The sequence below is a fragment of the Candoia aspera genome, chromosome 13 (genome assembly GCF_035149785.1).
Source record: "Candoia aspera isolate rCanAsp1 chromosome 13, rCanAsp1.hap2, whole genome shotgun sequence".
NCBI lineage: Eukaryota > Metazoa > Chordata > Lepidosauria > Squamata > Boidae > Candoia > Candoia aspera.
The window spans coordinates 3,556,846-3,575,445 of NC_086165.1; the positions used below are offsets into that span (position 1 = coordinate 3,556,846).

Sequence of the window (18,600 nt, forward strand, 5' to 3'; positions counted from 1 at the left end):
GTATGTCTAATCATACTTGGCCAATAAAGCTATTCTATTCTATTCTATTCTATTCTATTCTATTCTATTCTATTCTATTCTATTCTATTCTTTCATGTAGTGGTTGAAATGTTGGACTTGAACTGAGGTTCAATCCCACCTCAGCCATGAAGGCTTACTGGATAATTTTGAGCCCATCAATCTTCATAGGCTTATGGTGAAGAGAAAATTGGAAGAGAGAAGGATCTATATTTGAGATCCTGCAGGAAAGGGAGAGATGGGGAGGAGAGGGGAAGGAAGGGGAGTGGAGACTAGACTCAGATTTCTTCTCTTTGTTTTTACCTTTTTACTGTACCAGCAAAGTCATTGCTAGAAGAATAGTTTGGAGTCGGGTGGCACCAAATCAAACCAAACAAACAATAACATTATTCTAAATTTTTTGAACACAAAAACACTAGAAGCTGAGCAAATAATGCAAAGGAGATGCAAGCTGAGTTTATTTAAAGAGTTTATTCCAGACACCAAAGCTGGTGAGGTCAGGTCGTGATGGAGGAGCACTTACGATACCTCACTGAGGTTCTTAATAATGAGACTGTCTTTTTTAGCCTGAACCTTCACCCCCCACCCCCACCCCCCAGAAAACAAAGTTTGCATCCACATATCCAATATAATCAAGTGCCCTGAATACATTACTGCTACATAACAGATTTTGAGAAATGGCCAACTTTGGGGTTGGGGGTCATCCCCAAGCACTGGTCAAGCAAAATCTTTTGAAACAGCCTCCACAAAATTGGGCGCCGACATCAGAATGCCAATGGTGCAGATGATGGTGAAGACTGAGAACGCCATCAAACAGAGGCGGTCCACGACGGATGCGGCAAATTTCCACTCGTTGCAAATGGCCTGAGCCTCATCCTGGTCTCTGAATCGGTTGGCAACGTATCGGATCTCCTCAAGGATCTTCGCTAGATCCGAGTCAGTTTCAGAAGGGTGGCCATTGTGAAGGAGGTTGTCATCATCCGTGGGGGAACAAGTCATTCTTCCACAGATCACCCCAGAATCAGTAGTTGGGGTGCAGTGGACAGCCTCTAGGCCTCTGAATCCAATATATAACATATTCCCATTACTGGCTTGTTGACCACTGACTGTATTTATCTCCATACTTGACATGCTACAGCACCTTTGTTTGTGCTGGCAAGCCGGGCGTACTCTGCCTTCTCCAGGCCTTTTCATCCTCAGGAACCAGGCACACCAGTTGAGAAGGATAATTCTGGTCTGGAAAACACACAGAAGCATATGTTTTGATACACGGAGCCTTTCCTTATCCATAGTAGCACCTTCCAGAAGTGGCTGGCGCTACAGATCTTCACTGTGACCAAATTTGAGAAGGATCCAGGGTTTCTAAACCAGGGTTCCATGGAACCCTAGAGTTCCATGAGAGGTCACTAAGGGTTCACTGGGAGATCGCCATTTATTTAAAAAATTATTTCAAATGTGGGCAACTTCACATTAATTCCATTCTTTATTTTCAGTTTAAGAACACTGTTAATGCATCTATACAGGCCTACCCATGAAACAGATATAATAATTTTGCAACTTCTGGCCTGTATTGGAGCCTGAATGTGCACGGGTTCCCCCAGGCCTGAAAAATATTTCAAGGGTTCCTCCAGGGTCAAAAAGTTGAGAAAGGCTGTTCTAATCTAAGTTCTGAGCTCTTCCCTCTGGGAGCAGGCGTTGCAAGAAGCTGAAGATGGACTTCACAAGGATTGTGTAGACCATCAAGGAGATACTGCCCCTTGAAGAAGGCTCAAGGAAGCTCCTTCACAAAGTCTTGGGGACTCTCGCTTTTGAGATCAAAGAGAAGCAGGTGTGATGTTTTATTCTGCCAACTCCAGTTGCTGAGCCTACTTCAGGAACCACCTGAGGCTTTGATGTGGCCTGAACTGCATTGCCTCCATGCAGCAGGTCAAAGCCACTTTGCACAGGCTTAACTTGAAGCTGGGGAAGGGCTAAAAGCCCAGGACTGTCAACATGATGTTGATCCATCCTTGCTGTTTAAAGATGCTTCAGTTCTGCTTGTCTGCATGCCACCTTCTGAATCTATCAAAGCTTGAAGAACGGTGGGTCTCCTTTTTTGCCTGGGGATGGTGAGAAGAATTATTATGCAACATGGGAAGGACAAATCTCCCCTTGTCTTGCAGCAATTGAGAAGCATGACTAGACAACTTTTGAATTACCTCTGTTTTAGGTACAGAGGGACAAGTGACAGGTCTTCCAAGCAAGCGCATCAATGTGGGAGAGCTCTTTTGTTCCTAATTTCCAAGTCTTCTTCCTCTCTGGGGTCGGTTTTCCTACCCTTTTTCTTTCAATCATGATATCATTAGGTTTACTCTGTTTCCACGTATAATGTTTCTTTTTAAAAATTCAAATTGTTTGATGCAATTTTTTTTTAAAAAAAATGTTTACAAATGAACCTTTGAGGTGGGTAACGGTAGGAGAAGACACCCTCCTCAAATTAAAAAGACAGATGGGAAATGTTGGCGTGTCTGTTCTTACTTATTTTTTTTGCACAAAAGCAGAGAAAATCACGTTTCCCAGTGATTTGCTGCCCCAACGTAGCAGTGTGGATTCCATGGTGGAATGGATTAGTTTGCACACTCCTTCCATAATAGATACAGGTAGTCCTCGCTTAACAACTACAATTGGACTGGAATTTCAGTTGCTAAGTGAAGCGGTCATTAAGCAAATCTGACCCAATTTTACACCCTTTTTTGAGGCAGTCGTTAAGCAAATCACCATGGGCATTAAGCAAACCACATGGTTGTTAAGTGAATCATGCAGTTCCCCATTGACTTGGCTTGCCAGAAGCCAGTTAGGAAGGTTGAAAATGGAGATCACATGACCATGGGATGCTGTGACAGTCATAAATACAAACTGGTTGCTAAGTGCCCAAGTCATGATCATGTGACCGCGGGGACACTGCAACAGTTGTAAGTGTGAGGACCAGTCATAAGTCAGTTTTTTCATCACCGTCATAAGTCCGAACCATCACTAAGCAAATGGTCATTAAGCAAGGACTACCTGTAGCTAATATCTATCTAGCAAGTATCAAAATGCACGTATATTCCATTTCATTAGGAAAATTAACCCTGAGCTTACTGCATCCTTGGGGGACATTAAACTCTTTTTCCTAGGAAGTTCTCTTCTGTCGTTGTCAGAAGTATAAATGTTTTTCTACCATGTCTTGGGTTCAGTTTGGGCTTTTGATGTCTTGGGGAAAGAGGGTCCCCAGACTGAAGGACTTTGGTATGGATTTGTCAGCTTTTGTGCTGGATGTTTGAGGCCCAGTAAGATGAAAAGGGTAGCCACCTTTGCAAGCTGCTCAGAAATCAGGGATCTGCATGGAGAGCAGCCAATATTTAGGGCTGGAGACAAAACTCGCCTTACTTAGTATCCATTGCTCAACAGTATTGCTTTTTCCCCACAAAGTGTTCCTGTTACCACCGACACAAAGTTACCCTCTGAATGACTTTGCGTCCTCACATGTCAGTTAGGCCTGTGCAAAGCTTCAAGGCAAAGTTGACTCAGTTGGATCAGCCCTGCGAATCGAAGTGCTCAGTGGGTCAAATCAAAGGGGCTACCTGCAAATCCACTTCAGCAGCTCAGTGGACTTTCCTGCAGGAGTGTGGGTGTCAACTCAAAGAAATCCAACTGGCTCATTTCCTGGGATGAGTTCAACCATGGGGGTTAAATCTTGGATGATTTTGAGTAAGAGCAATGTTCTGGAGCTTTGAAAGGGAGAGGGATACAGGGTAGCAGATGATGGCTACTAATCAGAAGTCACTAGAAGGAGATCTAGCGGGGATTAACTTCACACCCACCATTATTCATCTTTCAATCTCCACTCCACCCTATTTCACAGAAATATTGGGGGGGGGGGCTTCAATCTCCATTTCATGCCCCACTTCAACCAGGACGTTGAGGATATAGGAAGGAACTGCCTTGTCCCAAGCTAGAACTCTTGGTCCATCTGGTCCATCTCAGCCCAACCTGAAGAAGCTAGCAGATAAATCCAGGATCTACCTCTGTTCTGATGTTCTACCTCTAAGGTACGTCACCCAGTGATGTTCAAGGGTGTTCTGCTCAACCTGAACTGGTGCTTCTTAATGTAGGATCCATCTACAAGGCTGACACTCACTCTGTTATCAACCTGCCACTCACTTCCCTTGATTCACCAAAGCCAAAGTGTGAGTGTAATCATCTTCTGGCCTTCAAAGAATTGCACTAAATGAACAAAATAGATGTCTTTTCATCTTATAGCTCACCTTCAAAGCACTGGACTTTCCTTTTGCAGGCAGACCAGATGTGAGGTTTACTGGTGGGGTTTCTGTGTTGAGTGGGGGGGGAATAACCATATTATGCTGTGGTTGCAAAAATTGTGCAAAACTGTACAGAGAGGACAAGATCTTGGACCCATCCTGGGTGGTATTCCAGATGCCTCCTGAAAGTTTAAAAAATTAGCCCATGCAGCAGAAGAAATTTCTGCCTGCTGGGGGAAAAAGATACATATTCCTTTGTTTTCAGTGTTCTTTAGTTATTTATGATTTGTTGGCTGCCTGAATGGTCTACACAGATGAAGAGGCAGAGCATCGTATCTGAATACATAAAATATACATTGCTGCTGCAGCGTGGAATAGAGACGGACCTACAGTCGGTTGATCTTCAGGTAGCAGAAATTGCTATGCATCTCCCCTGCCTGGAGGATCTCATATTTGTTGTAAGGGAGACACCCACCTGCCCCTGTGGCTGGTTGGGTGTTTTGAATGGGGGAGAAATAAGATTCCACAAAAAAGGGACTTACCCACTTAGGCATTTTGCCACCTTCAGGATCATGGTGATGATATTGTAGGACAATGACTGTTACAACCACCGAAAGCCCAACAATAATCATGGTGCTGGCAAAATACTGGGCTGTGGAAGGAAACAAGGCATACATGTTAAAAAAATAGAGCGATGCCGCATGACTGATGTTACAGATCTACTGATTGCTCCATGGGATATGTTTCGTCTTATGGGGGTATAAACCTTGCCATTTCCAAGAAGTAGAAGTGTTTCTTTAAAGACAGTTCGATTTTGTGAATATTCACCCTTTCTCCCAATATTACCAGGTGTGACTCTTGGCAGCTTTCCCTAGCTACTGCTACCTCTTATTTTTTCATTGATTCGTCTCTTTTTGCTGGGTCAGATGGATAAAGCCACCCTATCAGGAATCCCATACCCAACAGGATGATATCAAAACAAGGCATAGCCAATCAGCCTTGGGTTTTGAGATAGATCACGGAAGATAGGTAAAAACAGACTGAAAGTGAAAATGCCAGAAAACGTGAGTCCAGGAGCTTCTGTGCTTTGAAACTGCATTCTGCTCCCCCCCCCTGCCCCGCCCTCTTGCCACAACTTTTATGCCAATGAAAGAAGAGATTAAGCTTCCCTACTTCCAATCCAAAAGCCAGATTTCTGAATTATTTAATCTAAAATTACGTGAAGCTAGAACTACATAAGACATATTCTTCCTAAATTGGATCTTTGAAGCCATGTCGCACAATTGAAGAGATATTAATCCTTTGAAAGGGGCTTACCAATTAATGGCACAGAATCCGACGTTGCTGGCATGATTTCTGCCACCAGGAGCATGAAAACAGTGAGGGACAGCAGAACAGTTATTCCTGAAAAACAAATGATTGGGTTTGGAACCAGGGCCAAGAAAGGACATTCTTGAGGTTGAACAGAAGTGACTAAAGATATCACGAGAAATCTTGGAAAACTGCTCTCTCTGCTGAATGGAACCCAGCTTTACCTACCTCTCATGCTCTTCAGATGTTCCTGCTGGCAGTCCAAACACATCTAAAAGATGCCTGGTGCAAAACTGTTGGCAAGTACCCAAAGGGATGCCAAGGAACTGATAAGAGGAAAGTTGGTGAGACTGGAAGTGTTCCATTGGACAAGAGAAGACAGAGGGAAGATACAGATGGAGTCTGGAACAGTTGAGGTTCTTCACCAATGTCCCAAAGAAAAGAAGGAGAAGGGGCTTATGGTACTGGTAGATTTTGGAGGGTGGGACCCCTGAATGATAAAGGACTTTGTGGAAAGATAGTTCCAGCTGGGGGACTCTGTGGCAGCCCACCATCTGTGTTCTTTCTACCACTTTTTACACACTCGGCTTTTCATGCTGTGTCCACTCAGCACAACTGCCCACAGGGTGAATATAAGGCTGGTGAAATCTTAATTCCCTTGCAAGAATGCTGTCAGGAGGAACAATACCACCCCCCCTCACAGAGGGTAATCCTTGTAGGCACCTGGCAATACCAACCTTACTCATACATAGCAGGGAAATTACTATGCACATTTTCCATCATTCTGGCTATGCGGCACTGCTGAGTAACAAAATATAAAATATTCAGCAGCCATCATTTGAATCTTGCACATGTTGCTGAAAACATGGGGCGGGAGGAGAGTGAGAAATAGAGAAAAGCCACCACACTCTATGTAATATGGGCTTGGAAAAAAGCCCATCCATGATGATGATGATGATAAGCAAATAGTGACCTTTGGCACTTGATTCCGTGTTGCCCATCTGTTGGACAGAGAAGCGTGCGAAACTGGAGTGCCAAAATGAATCTTCCTTACAGTCTTTTTTTTTTTTCCAAACAATTGCTGCACACATACATTAACTCAAGGTTTTATATACCTTATGAGCTAAGGGTATAAAACCAGGGATATGTCTGCACCCTTAATAGGTGAAACTCTAACAAGGAGGCAGTTGCAATCCTATATGCATTTACTTGGGAGTCATTCTCATTGAGCAGAACGGGACTTGCTTATGAGTAGGTTACACATGGGACTGCAAAGGAACTGCACATTTGGAAATGCCTGGTCTGAATCTCACTTCTGCTGCGGACATAGCAGCATCTTTAGCAAAGTGGTTCTCTCCTGCTCATACCTGCCCACAGCATTGTGGGAATCAGAATTTTTAGCTCCACTGCCCCAGCTTAGAGCTGCGGAATTCCTTCTGCTAATGGCAAGAGTGGGATTAGATCACCATATCTGGCTCCAAAAATCCAGATGACCATTGAATGGCAGCAAATAATTAAGGGAAACTCTTTGCTGCCACCTAGTGTTCACCTAGATTTTTGCCATCTGCAGGTAGCAATTCTAAGAAGTGGAAGCAAAAACTCCGGTCTCTTCGTTGCCAGTCAGCAAATGAAGCCGATCAGGTGGCCAACATAAAAATAAAAACTGCATTTTTTTAAAGGTCCAAGATTATAAAAGTTATAAGGGCTACAATTTCCTCAGCTGTTGGTTTAACTTTCTTCACTTCCCAATCCTGATCCAATTCTTCTATGATTTCATGAAGGTTTCTTTCTACCTGTTTTCCAGATGCTAAAAGCTGAAGGTGGCCTTCAGAGTGAAAAACAGAGGGGAAAGACACTGGCTTCAAAACAGAGTCATCTGCTCACCAAGCGAAATTTTCTCTCCAGAGTCAGCTGGAAGCAGAAAAACCAGAAGGGCAAGAGCTGAGATCAGAACACATGGGATGAGAAGATTAAGCCCATAATACAACGTTCTCCGTCGCATTATGACTGTAAAGGTCACATCTGGATATGGCTCTTTGCAACACTCATAGAAGGATTCGGTCCTCTTGGCAGGAACTCCTGTGTGGGAAGAGCAAAAATGAAGATGGGCCAGCTGTTGTAGTCCACCTAGATCAGTCCTAATCAAATAGTCCTGGGACTGAAAGCTGAGCCTTCATGTCATGCAACCCTCAGTAGTGGAAGCTCCCTGAGATACATTTGGAACAGTCATGGATTCCCCAGAGGGCTGTTGGAAGAATAACCCAGAGAAGGGGGAAGAAAACCACGTTTACTGCTCTGAACCCGAGTCACAATTCAGCTTTGGAACTGGCTCCCACTTCAGACGATGGGTGGCTTCTCAGCCTTTAAACCTGGGCTTAAAACCTTCTTGTTGGAATCTGGAGAGAAGAGGCTTCCTCTGATTCAGGACTTGTGACTTCTAGACTGGCCCCAGCTACAGGGTTCTTTGGTTTTTATGTTGTCTGCTTCTTAATTTTAATTCACTTAATTAGTTATATTGCTAGTAGGTTTCATGAGGTCTACTCTGTCTATCAAGAAATGAATAAATGGATCATTGAGCTCTCACTCAAGGCACAAAAGACCAGGCTCAAATTATTCTACTTCAGATACATTGTACAAAGACCCGGCAGCTCTCTGGAGAAGGCTCTAATTTTAGGAAAGGTGGACAGAAAGAGAAGAAGAGGACAACCAGCAGCAAGGTGGAGGGACTCAGTTACGGGGGCAGTGGGTCACTGTTGGGAGACCTGAAGGACCATGTTGGGGACAGATCATCATGGAGAAATTCTATCTGTGTGGTCGCTAGAGTCAACAATGACTTGATGGCACATAATCAATCAACCAATCAAATTTATCTATTCTTTCTATTGCAAAGTAGTCACCTAAGTGGTATTCCACTACTCCCTTAGAATTGGAGTTGCCTAGGTTTTTAATATGTCTACATTGTTGTTCTTATTTTTCTTAGTGTTTGTCACACTTGCTTTTGCATTGCACTTGCGTAGTGCACACAGTCAAGCCACCAATGCATGATGTGACCAGGACTTTTCTTCATCAGCTGGCCTGTCCCAGAGCCTGATGCTGTTTCGGGCCAAGAGGGAGTGACTGGCCCAAGATCACCCCAGCCACTACACCATGCTGGCTCTCTAGTGTATCTACTTTATATTTTTGTGTATTCTTGTTTAACTGATGCTTCTTTCTTACTGTAGGTAAAGGTAAAGGTAAAGGTTTCCCTTGACATAAAGTCCAGTCGTGTCCGACTCTAGGGGGCGGTGCTCATCTCCGTTTCTAAGCCTTGGAGCCGGCGTTGTCCGTAGACCCGTCCGTGGACATGTGGCCGGCATGACAACACGGAACGCCGTTACCTTCCCGCCGAAGCAGTACCTATTGATCTACTCACATTTGCATGTTTTCGAACTGCTAGGTGAGCAGGAGCTGGGACTAGCAACGGGAGCTCACCCCGCCGCGCGGTTTCGAACCGCCGACCTTCCAATCGACAGCTCAGCGGTTTAACCCGCAGCGCCACCGCGTCCCTTTCTTACTGTTCCATGTTGAATTTTTAAGTGCAATGCAAATTATATTATTGTCATTATTATTATTATAGTTGTTGCATAGCTGTTATTTCTTTATTAGCAAGCAGTTTATTTTCCAAGCTTCAACTGCATTTTGCTGTTATCTGTACATCTTTGGTCTTGGTTGCCAAGCTGCGGTCATATTTTAACCAGACTATAGTTTCATTCCAACTTATTTTGAAAAATAAGGGGGGGGGGGGGAAAGGCTTTAGCTGCCAACAGTCAAAATGAATCAATGCATTATGACCAGCACATTCAGCAAAGAACAGAGCAAAGGGAAGATGAAAAAAAAAATCACTGTTTTTATAAAACAATCGTATCACTCGAGCTGTCTTTCATAAATCAGCTAGAGATTGCAGAATGACTTCCTCGTATTTTGTTATTAACTCTCATCAGAAAGACCGACAGTGGCATACTTTTCATCTTCCAACTTACTAATTTACAACTTTATATAGGAATCAGAGAGGCCTCCAATGAAATAATTAAATACTTCCTGTTCAAGTTGGCAGCCACACAAAACTTGGGCTGCTCTTAATGAACTATCAGTAATATGGACAATAAAGAAATATCAAATCAAGGTAGCAGCCCACCCCCCATCTGTCGTGCTTTTATAATGGGGCAATAAAAACACAACTTTCCATATAGGGTGCAGTAAAGCAGCATCTGCTGGACTTCCTCCCTGCCATAATGATTCCCCAGGTAGGACCACACTACTGAGTTTTTTTGGGTTTATTGTTCCAGCCCTGGAAATTCTCAATACTTAGACATTTTTTTTGAGGGCCTTTCAAAGCATATTTGACACCTGCAGTAGATCAGGGGGCTGAGTAGCAGCTGCAGGTTGCAGGCGGGCCCCACCACACCACAAGCAGCCCACTTTGCTCCATCTCCATTGCTGTGCTGTGCCACTGACTACCAAATAGCTGATCCATGCACCAGTTGCAGCAACCTGAATCCACACCCACTGCAGACCCTCTGGATAGCCTCCTCAAATAATGCATCCCCTTATTGTCTGCACCCAGGATGGATCACTCCCACCACCCTTCTCTTGGTACACCATGGAGCTATAGATCCCTGAATAGCCTTAAAGGGAAAGTCTTCAGAGCTTGGTGAGTTTATGGATACGTAGTTTTCTTGGCAACCATACCCAAGTAGTTTTTCTATTGCTTCTCATCTTCAGCCCTCAGATTTCCTGGTGGCAGGGGCTACGTCTGTGCATTTTTGTTTCTTTGTTTCTGTTTTCATTTTTTCTTTAATTTTCTGCATGATGTTGGTTTTATATCATTGTGAGCCACCCACTATTAAACTGGGAAAAAAATCATGTTTCTGAAGAAGACCACAGATTTAGCTTACCAACTAAATCCCACTCTCCATTCGAAATGTACCCAGAGATTTCTGCTTCTTGCATTTGCAGATCAAGAGACCAGCCTCCATAAGTCCATGATCCAAACTTCAATTTACACTTCTGGACATCAAAAGGAAACCAGCGGACATCAATGGAGCAAGAGCTTTTGAAAATCCCTAGGTTGAGGTGGAAGGAAGGAAGGAAGTCAACCATTCACTTAAAAAAGAATGAGAAACTTCTGCCCTTCCAAATTTACAACAACTGATTTATTTAAAACTACTGTTACTGTGTGTTCCCTGCAAAATAACACAAACTATCAACATTGCTAGTATCACATTGATTCCTTTTGGGGTTTTTCCCCTTCTTATAACTTTTTTATTTTATTTTATTTCTGTGATTTTGTTTGTTTGCTGGTTTTACATCTTTCCAACAAGATTGTTCCTGGTATTTTTGCTCCAGGAGAATGACTTCATATGTCCCAATTCCTTGTCTGTAAATATTTCTAAAAATTAATCCTGCCATGGCTATCTCAGCATTTCTGTAAGTTTGAAGGACAGCTGACCTGAAAATGTGTTTCTATATATCCCCATTATCTTACTGAAACAACAGCTGGGATAGCAGCCGAAAATCAAGAGAGAGGTTATCTAACTCCCAAGCATCCCATCTCATTGCTGGACGCATGCCCAGAGTCCTGAGACTATTGTTAATTTTCCCAGGATCCCAATAATTCATACCTGGAGGGAGATACTGACAGTATCCAGAAGAGTTGACCAAAACATTTGTCTGGAAAGTAGCATCAAAACGCTCATCAGCACTAGGGAAATCAACAAAGAAAAGAGAAAGGATTTTATTAGAATTAAAACCAACTAAAAAAAGAACCATGTTTGGTCAAAATATCAAGTATCTTGGCTTCTACTTTCCAGACTAAATCTTTCCCCCTCCACGTTGGAGGCCAATTTTCTACAAACCTGCTTATAGATGTTCTCTTCTCTTCTCCTGCATTTCTAGAATAGCATTTGGCTCTAGTAATGTTGAAACCAATGGGAAAGGCCAGAAATATATCTGGATGTATGCAGTGTGTAGCATAGCTGGACTCAGGTGACCACCAAAAGACCATTTCTCTGCTTTGACTGGGGTATAACATGAAAGGCAGTTCTTAATGAAGCAGCTGTAATTTTAGCCATGCCAGCCCTACTTGAAAACAACCCCTTCAAGAAGATGCTAGCTAACTCTTTTGCTATTCTCCTGCAATGGAGGATAGAGATCAATGTGTCCTACAACTCCTTTCTATGCTATCTTCTCCCATCACCTCCAACGCCAGACAAACTCAAAAGGAAAAATGGAGTTGCTAGATTTCATTCAGAAGACAGCAGAGATGGTATTATTAAGATCTGACCCTCATCCCCAACCAATCTAACCATGTAAATGAGAAATCTGGAACAGAACCAATATTCAGGGAAATCAAACCCAGATAGATTTTCATTCATCCAAGGGAAGAGGCGGTCTTCTACCAACCTCCTTGTAAGAAAAACACTAGGTCATCCTACACTTGCCCCAATATTTTGGAGAAATTCTACTGTGATTGAGCAATTTGTAATTTGCAAACAAAGTGAAGCTTTAAACTCCAAAGGAATAAAGTCTTCAGCTGTTGCTCTCCAGAAAGTTGGCAGGTCTTCCTTTAATATATCCACCAATCTCTCAGCATGGTTGGGACTGACAGCAGCCACCAGGCAATCCAGCTCCATCTGCGAATGTAATCTAGGACTGCATACAGCAGCTGGAACCCACAGGCAGAAAATGCCTCCTCATTTTTTGTTTAGCTCCTCTTCCTCGGGCCTTCCTTGTACTTACAAGAAGCAAGTAGACACTCCACAATAGAGTCTTGGTATGTTTTATGCACACACACATAGATCAGGGTGCACATTCCCATGTGAGACTGAGCCAATGTTGAGCAGAACAGATCCAAAGACTGAGTGGGGAATATGACAGCAGTCTTCCAAATCCTTGAAAGGACATTACGCAGAAGATACCAAGACTTGTTCTCAGTCCTCATAGAGAGCAGGACACTGAATAACAGATTTCAGTTACAGGAAGGGACATCCCAGCTGAAAAGTTGGGAAAGCAGGAAAAGGTGTCCCAAGGTGCATCCCATTCACTGGACGTGTTCATCTAGGGACTAGACACCCATATGTGGTTGATGCATTCCTTTGGATTCCAGCATGGGGTTGATCTTGATGGCCCCATCAGTAGTCAGTAGTCTCCAGTAGTCTCTTCCATGTGCTGTGCCTGGGTATCACATAAATAGGTCCAAGAATGTGGGGGAATGGATGTTGGTTCATCACACCATCTCCCAGTGGATTAGGAACCTTGTCATTGCCTTCTGAAAGGAGATCCATCACAGCCTGGATCAGAAGATTCAATGCCTCCGCTTTCCTGCAACACCACCTAACAAACTTGATAAATTGGCAACTGAACATGTTAGCAGTTACTGAGGAAAAATGAAGCCTGCCAAAGAGAAGTGGCCTGAGCGTATGTTTAGCCAGAATCCACCCATGCTCTTTTGCAGGCCACCCACAAGATGTGTTTTAGCTGCTATGAATTAAGCATTAACTTGTTTTTCTACAAAACAAGTCTTTTCCCCACACTTTGCCAGCTTGAAATGGAAAATCCATGTTCAGAAACATGATCTATTATTGGAGAACAGTTGCTAAGGAGCCAAGCATCAGAAGACAGGCTCCCCATTCTCAGAACCCCTCCTGGAGGTTCAAAGAGGCATCTGGTTGGCCCTGGGAAAACAAGGATGCTGAATTGATCCAATCCAGCAAGACCATTCTCAAATTTGGTCTATTAATATGATTGACCACACAGACCTAAACTGGAGCTCCAGGTACAAAGGATGTACCTAAGCTAAGTATCCAGCTAAAAAGAATAAACAGATTGCTTCATTTTCCTTTGGCTGGACAATAGAAAAGAATATATGTAACTCAGGGTTGAACTGTGGAGTCCTTGATGCTCTCTGAGCTTGGTGGTTGGTTTGCAGATGTTTTATTACCCAACTAGGGAACATTATCAGTGCAGGACATTTTGGAAAATCTGAGGTTGGACCAGGGTCTTTGGCCAAATTCAACAGAACCAACAGCCAAATCTGTATATCATTTCTGAATTTTCTCCAGTGCTTAAGGAAAGCAAATTTCCAAGAAGGGGAAAAATACATTGCCACAAAATGAATGTTGAACAAAAATGCCTGTTCTGAGCGTGTATTGACCTCTCTTCCATGCGGAAGTCTTCATAAGCCTTTTACTATTTTCCCTTCCTCTCCAAGGCTAACATATGCTCAACTCCAGGTCTTGCTTAAACATCAGAGCCAAAACCAATTATAAGTCCTAACAGATGGAGATGGTAGAGCACATTCTGGAGCAAGGTTCATCCAAGATCATTTAACAGGAAAGAGATGCATGACAAAAAGACTCTCTGGGATCCTGAAGTAAACAAAATGAGTTTGTCAGGTCTGAAAGAGGTCCTTGGGTGATTGACAGGGGGAAAGGAAAGTGTCTTCTCCACAGACCACTGAACTAAAATGGTATCATGAGTTGACACTAGCAATTGCAACGCTAATCCTCAAGTGGGCCGGCAGGGAGGAGCAGCACCGTGATTGACAATGGCAGCTCCAAGTTGGAGTGAAATCAATCAAGCATGGAAGCTGTCTGAGAAAGAAGACAAGCACGTTCTTGGTACATAGAAGGCCTGTGGCCAATCCATAGGCGTATGGCCAAAAAACAGAACCCTCTATTCATCAGTGGGTGATAAGCACGTTAAGGCACTAACATGGGTTAAAAATGACAGAAGAAAGGACTTACTCCATTACACATGCTACCTGGAGAACACCATCATTCCAAAGATGATCCAGATGCTCTATTTGTTTAGCCCTTTAAGATGAGACGCGTGTGCTAGGATGACCAAGTCATCTTGAAAAACGTGGAATGGCAGCAAAGGGATACAGAAAACTCTAACTTTTGCGGCATCCTGTGGTCCTCTGGAGTTGTCCAGCCCAGATCTGACTGCTCTGATATATGCTGAAACTCATGGATTCCACTGGAGATGGGAATTGAGGAGGTCCCATTTCAATTGTGAGCTTGGAGGTGGAGGGTCCAACAGCACTGCTCTGGTCTTGGAGACCAAAAAAGATTAAGAAGTCCAGCACTTGCTGTAAAAGTGATGGAGCCGATGTGGTGTCAGGGCCAGAGCACTCAGGAAGAAACCCAGATACTGAATTAACCTGTTTTCTGAGTCCACAGCCTAAGCCAAAGACCTGGGTTTGCACAGCAGTTAAGCTGCCAATAAAGTAATAACCAAGATTAAAATTAATTAAGCTTAACACATAAGGCAAACGCTAGTGAAGACTCAGTGAAGCATCTTCTGGGGACACAGTCCGTCTGTTCTCCACTGATAAGTTTTAATGGAGCCTGGAAGAGATTTGCTGTGCTCTGCCTAAATGCTGGGGGGAAGGGTCTGGAGGGGGAAGTTGCAAGGCCCAGCACAGCCTTCCTCACTCCGGTAATCCCAAACTCCCAGTTTGTGAATCCCCGTCCTTCCAATGTATTACTTCACTCAGGAGGATGGAAAAGTATCTAAGAAGGCTTCTAACCCTGGGGGTCCACCAAATGCTTTTTGGACAACAATACTGAGAATTCCCAGCTAATCCAACTCCACCCCTCCAAGTGGTCAAGTTCACTCAGGAGGGAGCTAAACACTAGGGCAAGTGTTCTTCAAAAACATTCTGGAAGAAGTTCTGCAGACTTCCTGCATGTTTGAGGTCCCAGGTCCAAAGCTCTTCTACCAGATTATTTTCAAAGCCTGCCCAGACCTAATAAAAGTGACCAAACACAGCCTTCCTCTATCTGTTGCCTTCTAAATGTGTGGGATTTCGACTTCCATGACTAGGGCCTTGAGCCTAGATAACTCACTTCGGCCACTTTACACTCTCTCATCAGTGCACGTATTTTTAACCCCTCTACAGCGTTCGGGTGTGTTCACTCTTCCTTTTCAGTTAAGGGAGGCTGAAGTCTTTAACTGCTGGTTGTAAAGCCACCATTGTGTACAACGTCAATTTTTGCCACGGCACGTGAAATAGTTGATCTCCCGCCATTCAAAACCAGTCTTTGTTTGCTTTTGTTTTAAATCTTCCATGCTGGCTGGGGAATTCTGGGAGTTGAAGTGGCTAAGGTTGAGAAAGACTGCTCTAAAGACTACCAGAAATACAATCCTTAGTAAGCATCCTGGATTAAGCCTAAAGGGCTTTATCTCACATATTTCACTCCCACCCATTTTCCATCTCACCACAGCAACAGCGACTTGGGTGTAACGGACTTCAGATCGGCATCTGTGAGTGGCTGACCTTGAGTCTGGCCGCATCAAAAAAATGTGCCCTTTAGATGAAAATGCTGGCAAGGAAAGTCCACTTTAAAATATTCAGCGTTTGGCTGGTGATCAAATGCACACCAAAAGAAACAGGTGAGGGCAGCGTGGGGCAATTTACCAAGCTGCAGGAGGTCTTTGGCCTAATTTCAAAAACCCTTCACAAGATTGCTGCTCACATCTGGCCTACTCAAGGCAGCTTTGATTGGCTTCAAACAAGCTATCAGCCTCTTTGCAGCTTCTCCCAGCATTTGCAAAACCTGAAAGAGGCTTTCAATTCATGGCTTTTGCAAACATCAGAGAAGGCAAGTAGAATGGAGATATGTGGACCCTTTGCTTCACTGTTAGAATCCAGGAAAACCTGTCCTTCACAAAGCATCTTACAAGACAGTTTGGCTCAATTCTTTCCGGAAGCAAAGGATCTCCTTGGAAATCTGCATAGATGTGTATCTTTCAGCTTTGGGTGCTGCGGGTCTGGAAAGCCGTTCCTATTTTCATTGCAGGAATAACGCTGAAGGGCCTTTAAGTTTTGGTGACACCCATCGGCGTATTCAGCCAAGAATTTGGTTTCACCGTTTTGAAAGACCAGTGAGGCAGTCAGTGAGGGCTGAGCAGAAGCAGGCAAACCAAAACACGTAATATGACAAACTCCCTGGAAACGTTTAAATCTGCCCTCCGACTTAATCCCTTCTCTCGCTGGCATTCACCAATGAAGCTTTTCTATCTGGTGCATAAATATCACTCACCACACATAGAGAAGCAAGCTTAGCAGGATGAATGGGCACGGACAGCCGTCAAAGTGGTTTGAAAGGGCAATTTGTGAGCAAAACAGCCAGAGAAGAGAATTTTAAGATCATATTTCTGTCGCCTAAACCACCAAGGAAGAATGCTTAAGAGAGAGCAAAGGGTTTTATGCTGAACCCCAAGCCTTAGATTGCATTAGATTCCTCTCAATATTCTTAGGTCCCTCCCAATATTCACAAAAGCCCAGCATGTGAAGAACGGCTCAGTTATTTACCAGGATGGACCTTAAACATGTCCTTGCAGTAATGGTGAGACTAGTAGGAACATCTAAAACCCTTAGCGCTCCAGGATTATGAACTCAGCCCAGGCCTGAAGACCGAAAACTCCTAGCTCTTGGCTATTCGAATTTTTGCAACCAAGGTATCGTAGTCTTAAGCAAAAACCCCACAAGGTTTCAGGTAGATGTTTCTTCAGCTCTACCTGGAGAAGCTGGAAAATGAATCTGAGAAGTTTCACTTGTAAAATGTCTGCTAAACCACTAAGCTATGGCCCTGGTTCCTCTTGTTCAGATTTACATATTCTGACTGGCAGCTATTTTTCTTGATCTCAGTCCGCTGAGGTCACTAGCAACTTGATCCCCGGAAACAGAGATGACGGGGATCAAACTTCAGATGCCTGTGATGTGAAGGAGGTGCTCTGCGTGGACCTATGACCCTCTCCCACAACTTAGGTTTGCTCTTATACCATATAGCCAGTGCTGTGGAAAGGTTGGGCTAGGAGCATTGTTAAGTTCTTGTGTGATTTTCTCGTTCCCAAATGAGGGACGTGTTTATTATTCAGCCATAAGCCTCTGCTGATGTTGTGCTAAGGGAGCTGAGAATGCCTGAATTCTACTGGATGGTGTTGAATAAAAATTTACCGCTCTCGTGTTCTCTTCCTCTGTCTCCATAATGAAATACGACTTGGTAATTAAGCCGGTGATGAAAGCATAATTATAGCAGCAACAATATTGTGCAGCTAAGTGACAACTCTGTGCAATTTGCCAGTGTCACTGTTAATGTATGCATTTATACAAAGGCATCTTAAGAAATGCCTTCTTCCCAGACTGCTACAAGGTATTATTTATAACCTCAGCAATTTCCGCCGCAATCCAGGCATTTTTCAGAAAACTCTTTCAGTCTTCCTCTGAAATCTGATTTCTTAGGCTAGGAGCTTCAGCTGATCATCTCACAGAAGATGCCATTCCTAGTGGCTGAGACATTTATGCGCATATAGAACACCCTGCATCTCTACTCCAACCTGCTTTTGGACCATGTGCCACTCCATATTGGCAGATATCAGTTGGCCAAAGGGGGCCATCCTCTCTGAGCTCCCCAAACTAATTTTAGGTTCTCCACAACTCATACATCTGGGTGGAAATACTGTAACTTGGAAGCCATTTCTGCCGAAGCCTAAGGAGATGCACACTGGTTCTTGAGATGACCTATAAATGGGAACGAGATGAGCGGCAAGGTGACAGCCCATTGTTCTTGCTTGTGGAAGCAGTGATCTAAGATGCTTCCAGTTGTCTCCCTCTATTTCATGAATAATGCCCCCAAACCCACCCAGTTAAGGATAGTCCCAAGACTTTGGAGAGGCCTGTTGACATAAGCATCCCGTCTCCATTATCCTTGAGGTGGGATCCTCTTCCTTTTTCAATGGCTCCTTTTCCAGCCTCCCTAACTGCGGCTAGAACTTGATCAATCTGATGCTGTGGAGGGGTAATGGGGCCTGACTCTTAAAGGACAGTTACCAACCCGTCCAGCCAAATAAATGAGAGTTGCTCTCAGAGTCACATTGATGTGGTTCACTCCCAGGCTGTGTAAGACAAGTCCTTGTGAGTGGCATTTAGTCTGCATATTCTGTT

At 43.7% G+C, this 18,600-nt stretch overlaps 1 protein-coding gene across 1 annotated transcript in view; it reads right to left on the bottom strand.

Moving 5' to 3' along the window:
- Positions 1–502: 502 nt before the first annotated feature.
- The window catches only part of LOC134504879 (neuronal acetylcholine receptor subunit alpha-7), a 43,860-nt gene continuing 25,762 nt past the window's right edge, over positions 503–18,600 (bottom strand). Inside the window, exons 5-10 of the mRNA XM_063314313.1 lie at positions 11,270–11,349; positions 10,544–10,711; positions 7,494–7,688; positions 5,616–5,702; positions 4,841–4,950; positions 503–1,254 (exon numbers count right to left, since the gene is read on the bottom strand). Of these exons, the coding sequence (XP_063170383.1) occupies positions 736–1,254; positions 4,841–4,950; positions 5,616–5,702; positions 7,494–7,688; positions 10,544–10,711; positions 11,270–11,349 (1,159 nt within the window). The 3' untranslated portion in view covers positions 503–735. The remainder of the gene's footprint in view (positions 1,255–4,840; positions 4,951–5,615; positions 5,703–7,493; positions 7,689–10,543; positions 10,712–11,269; positions 11,350–18,600) is intronic.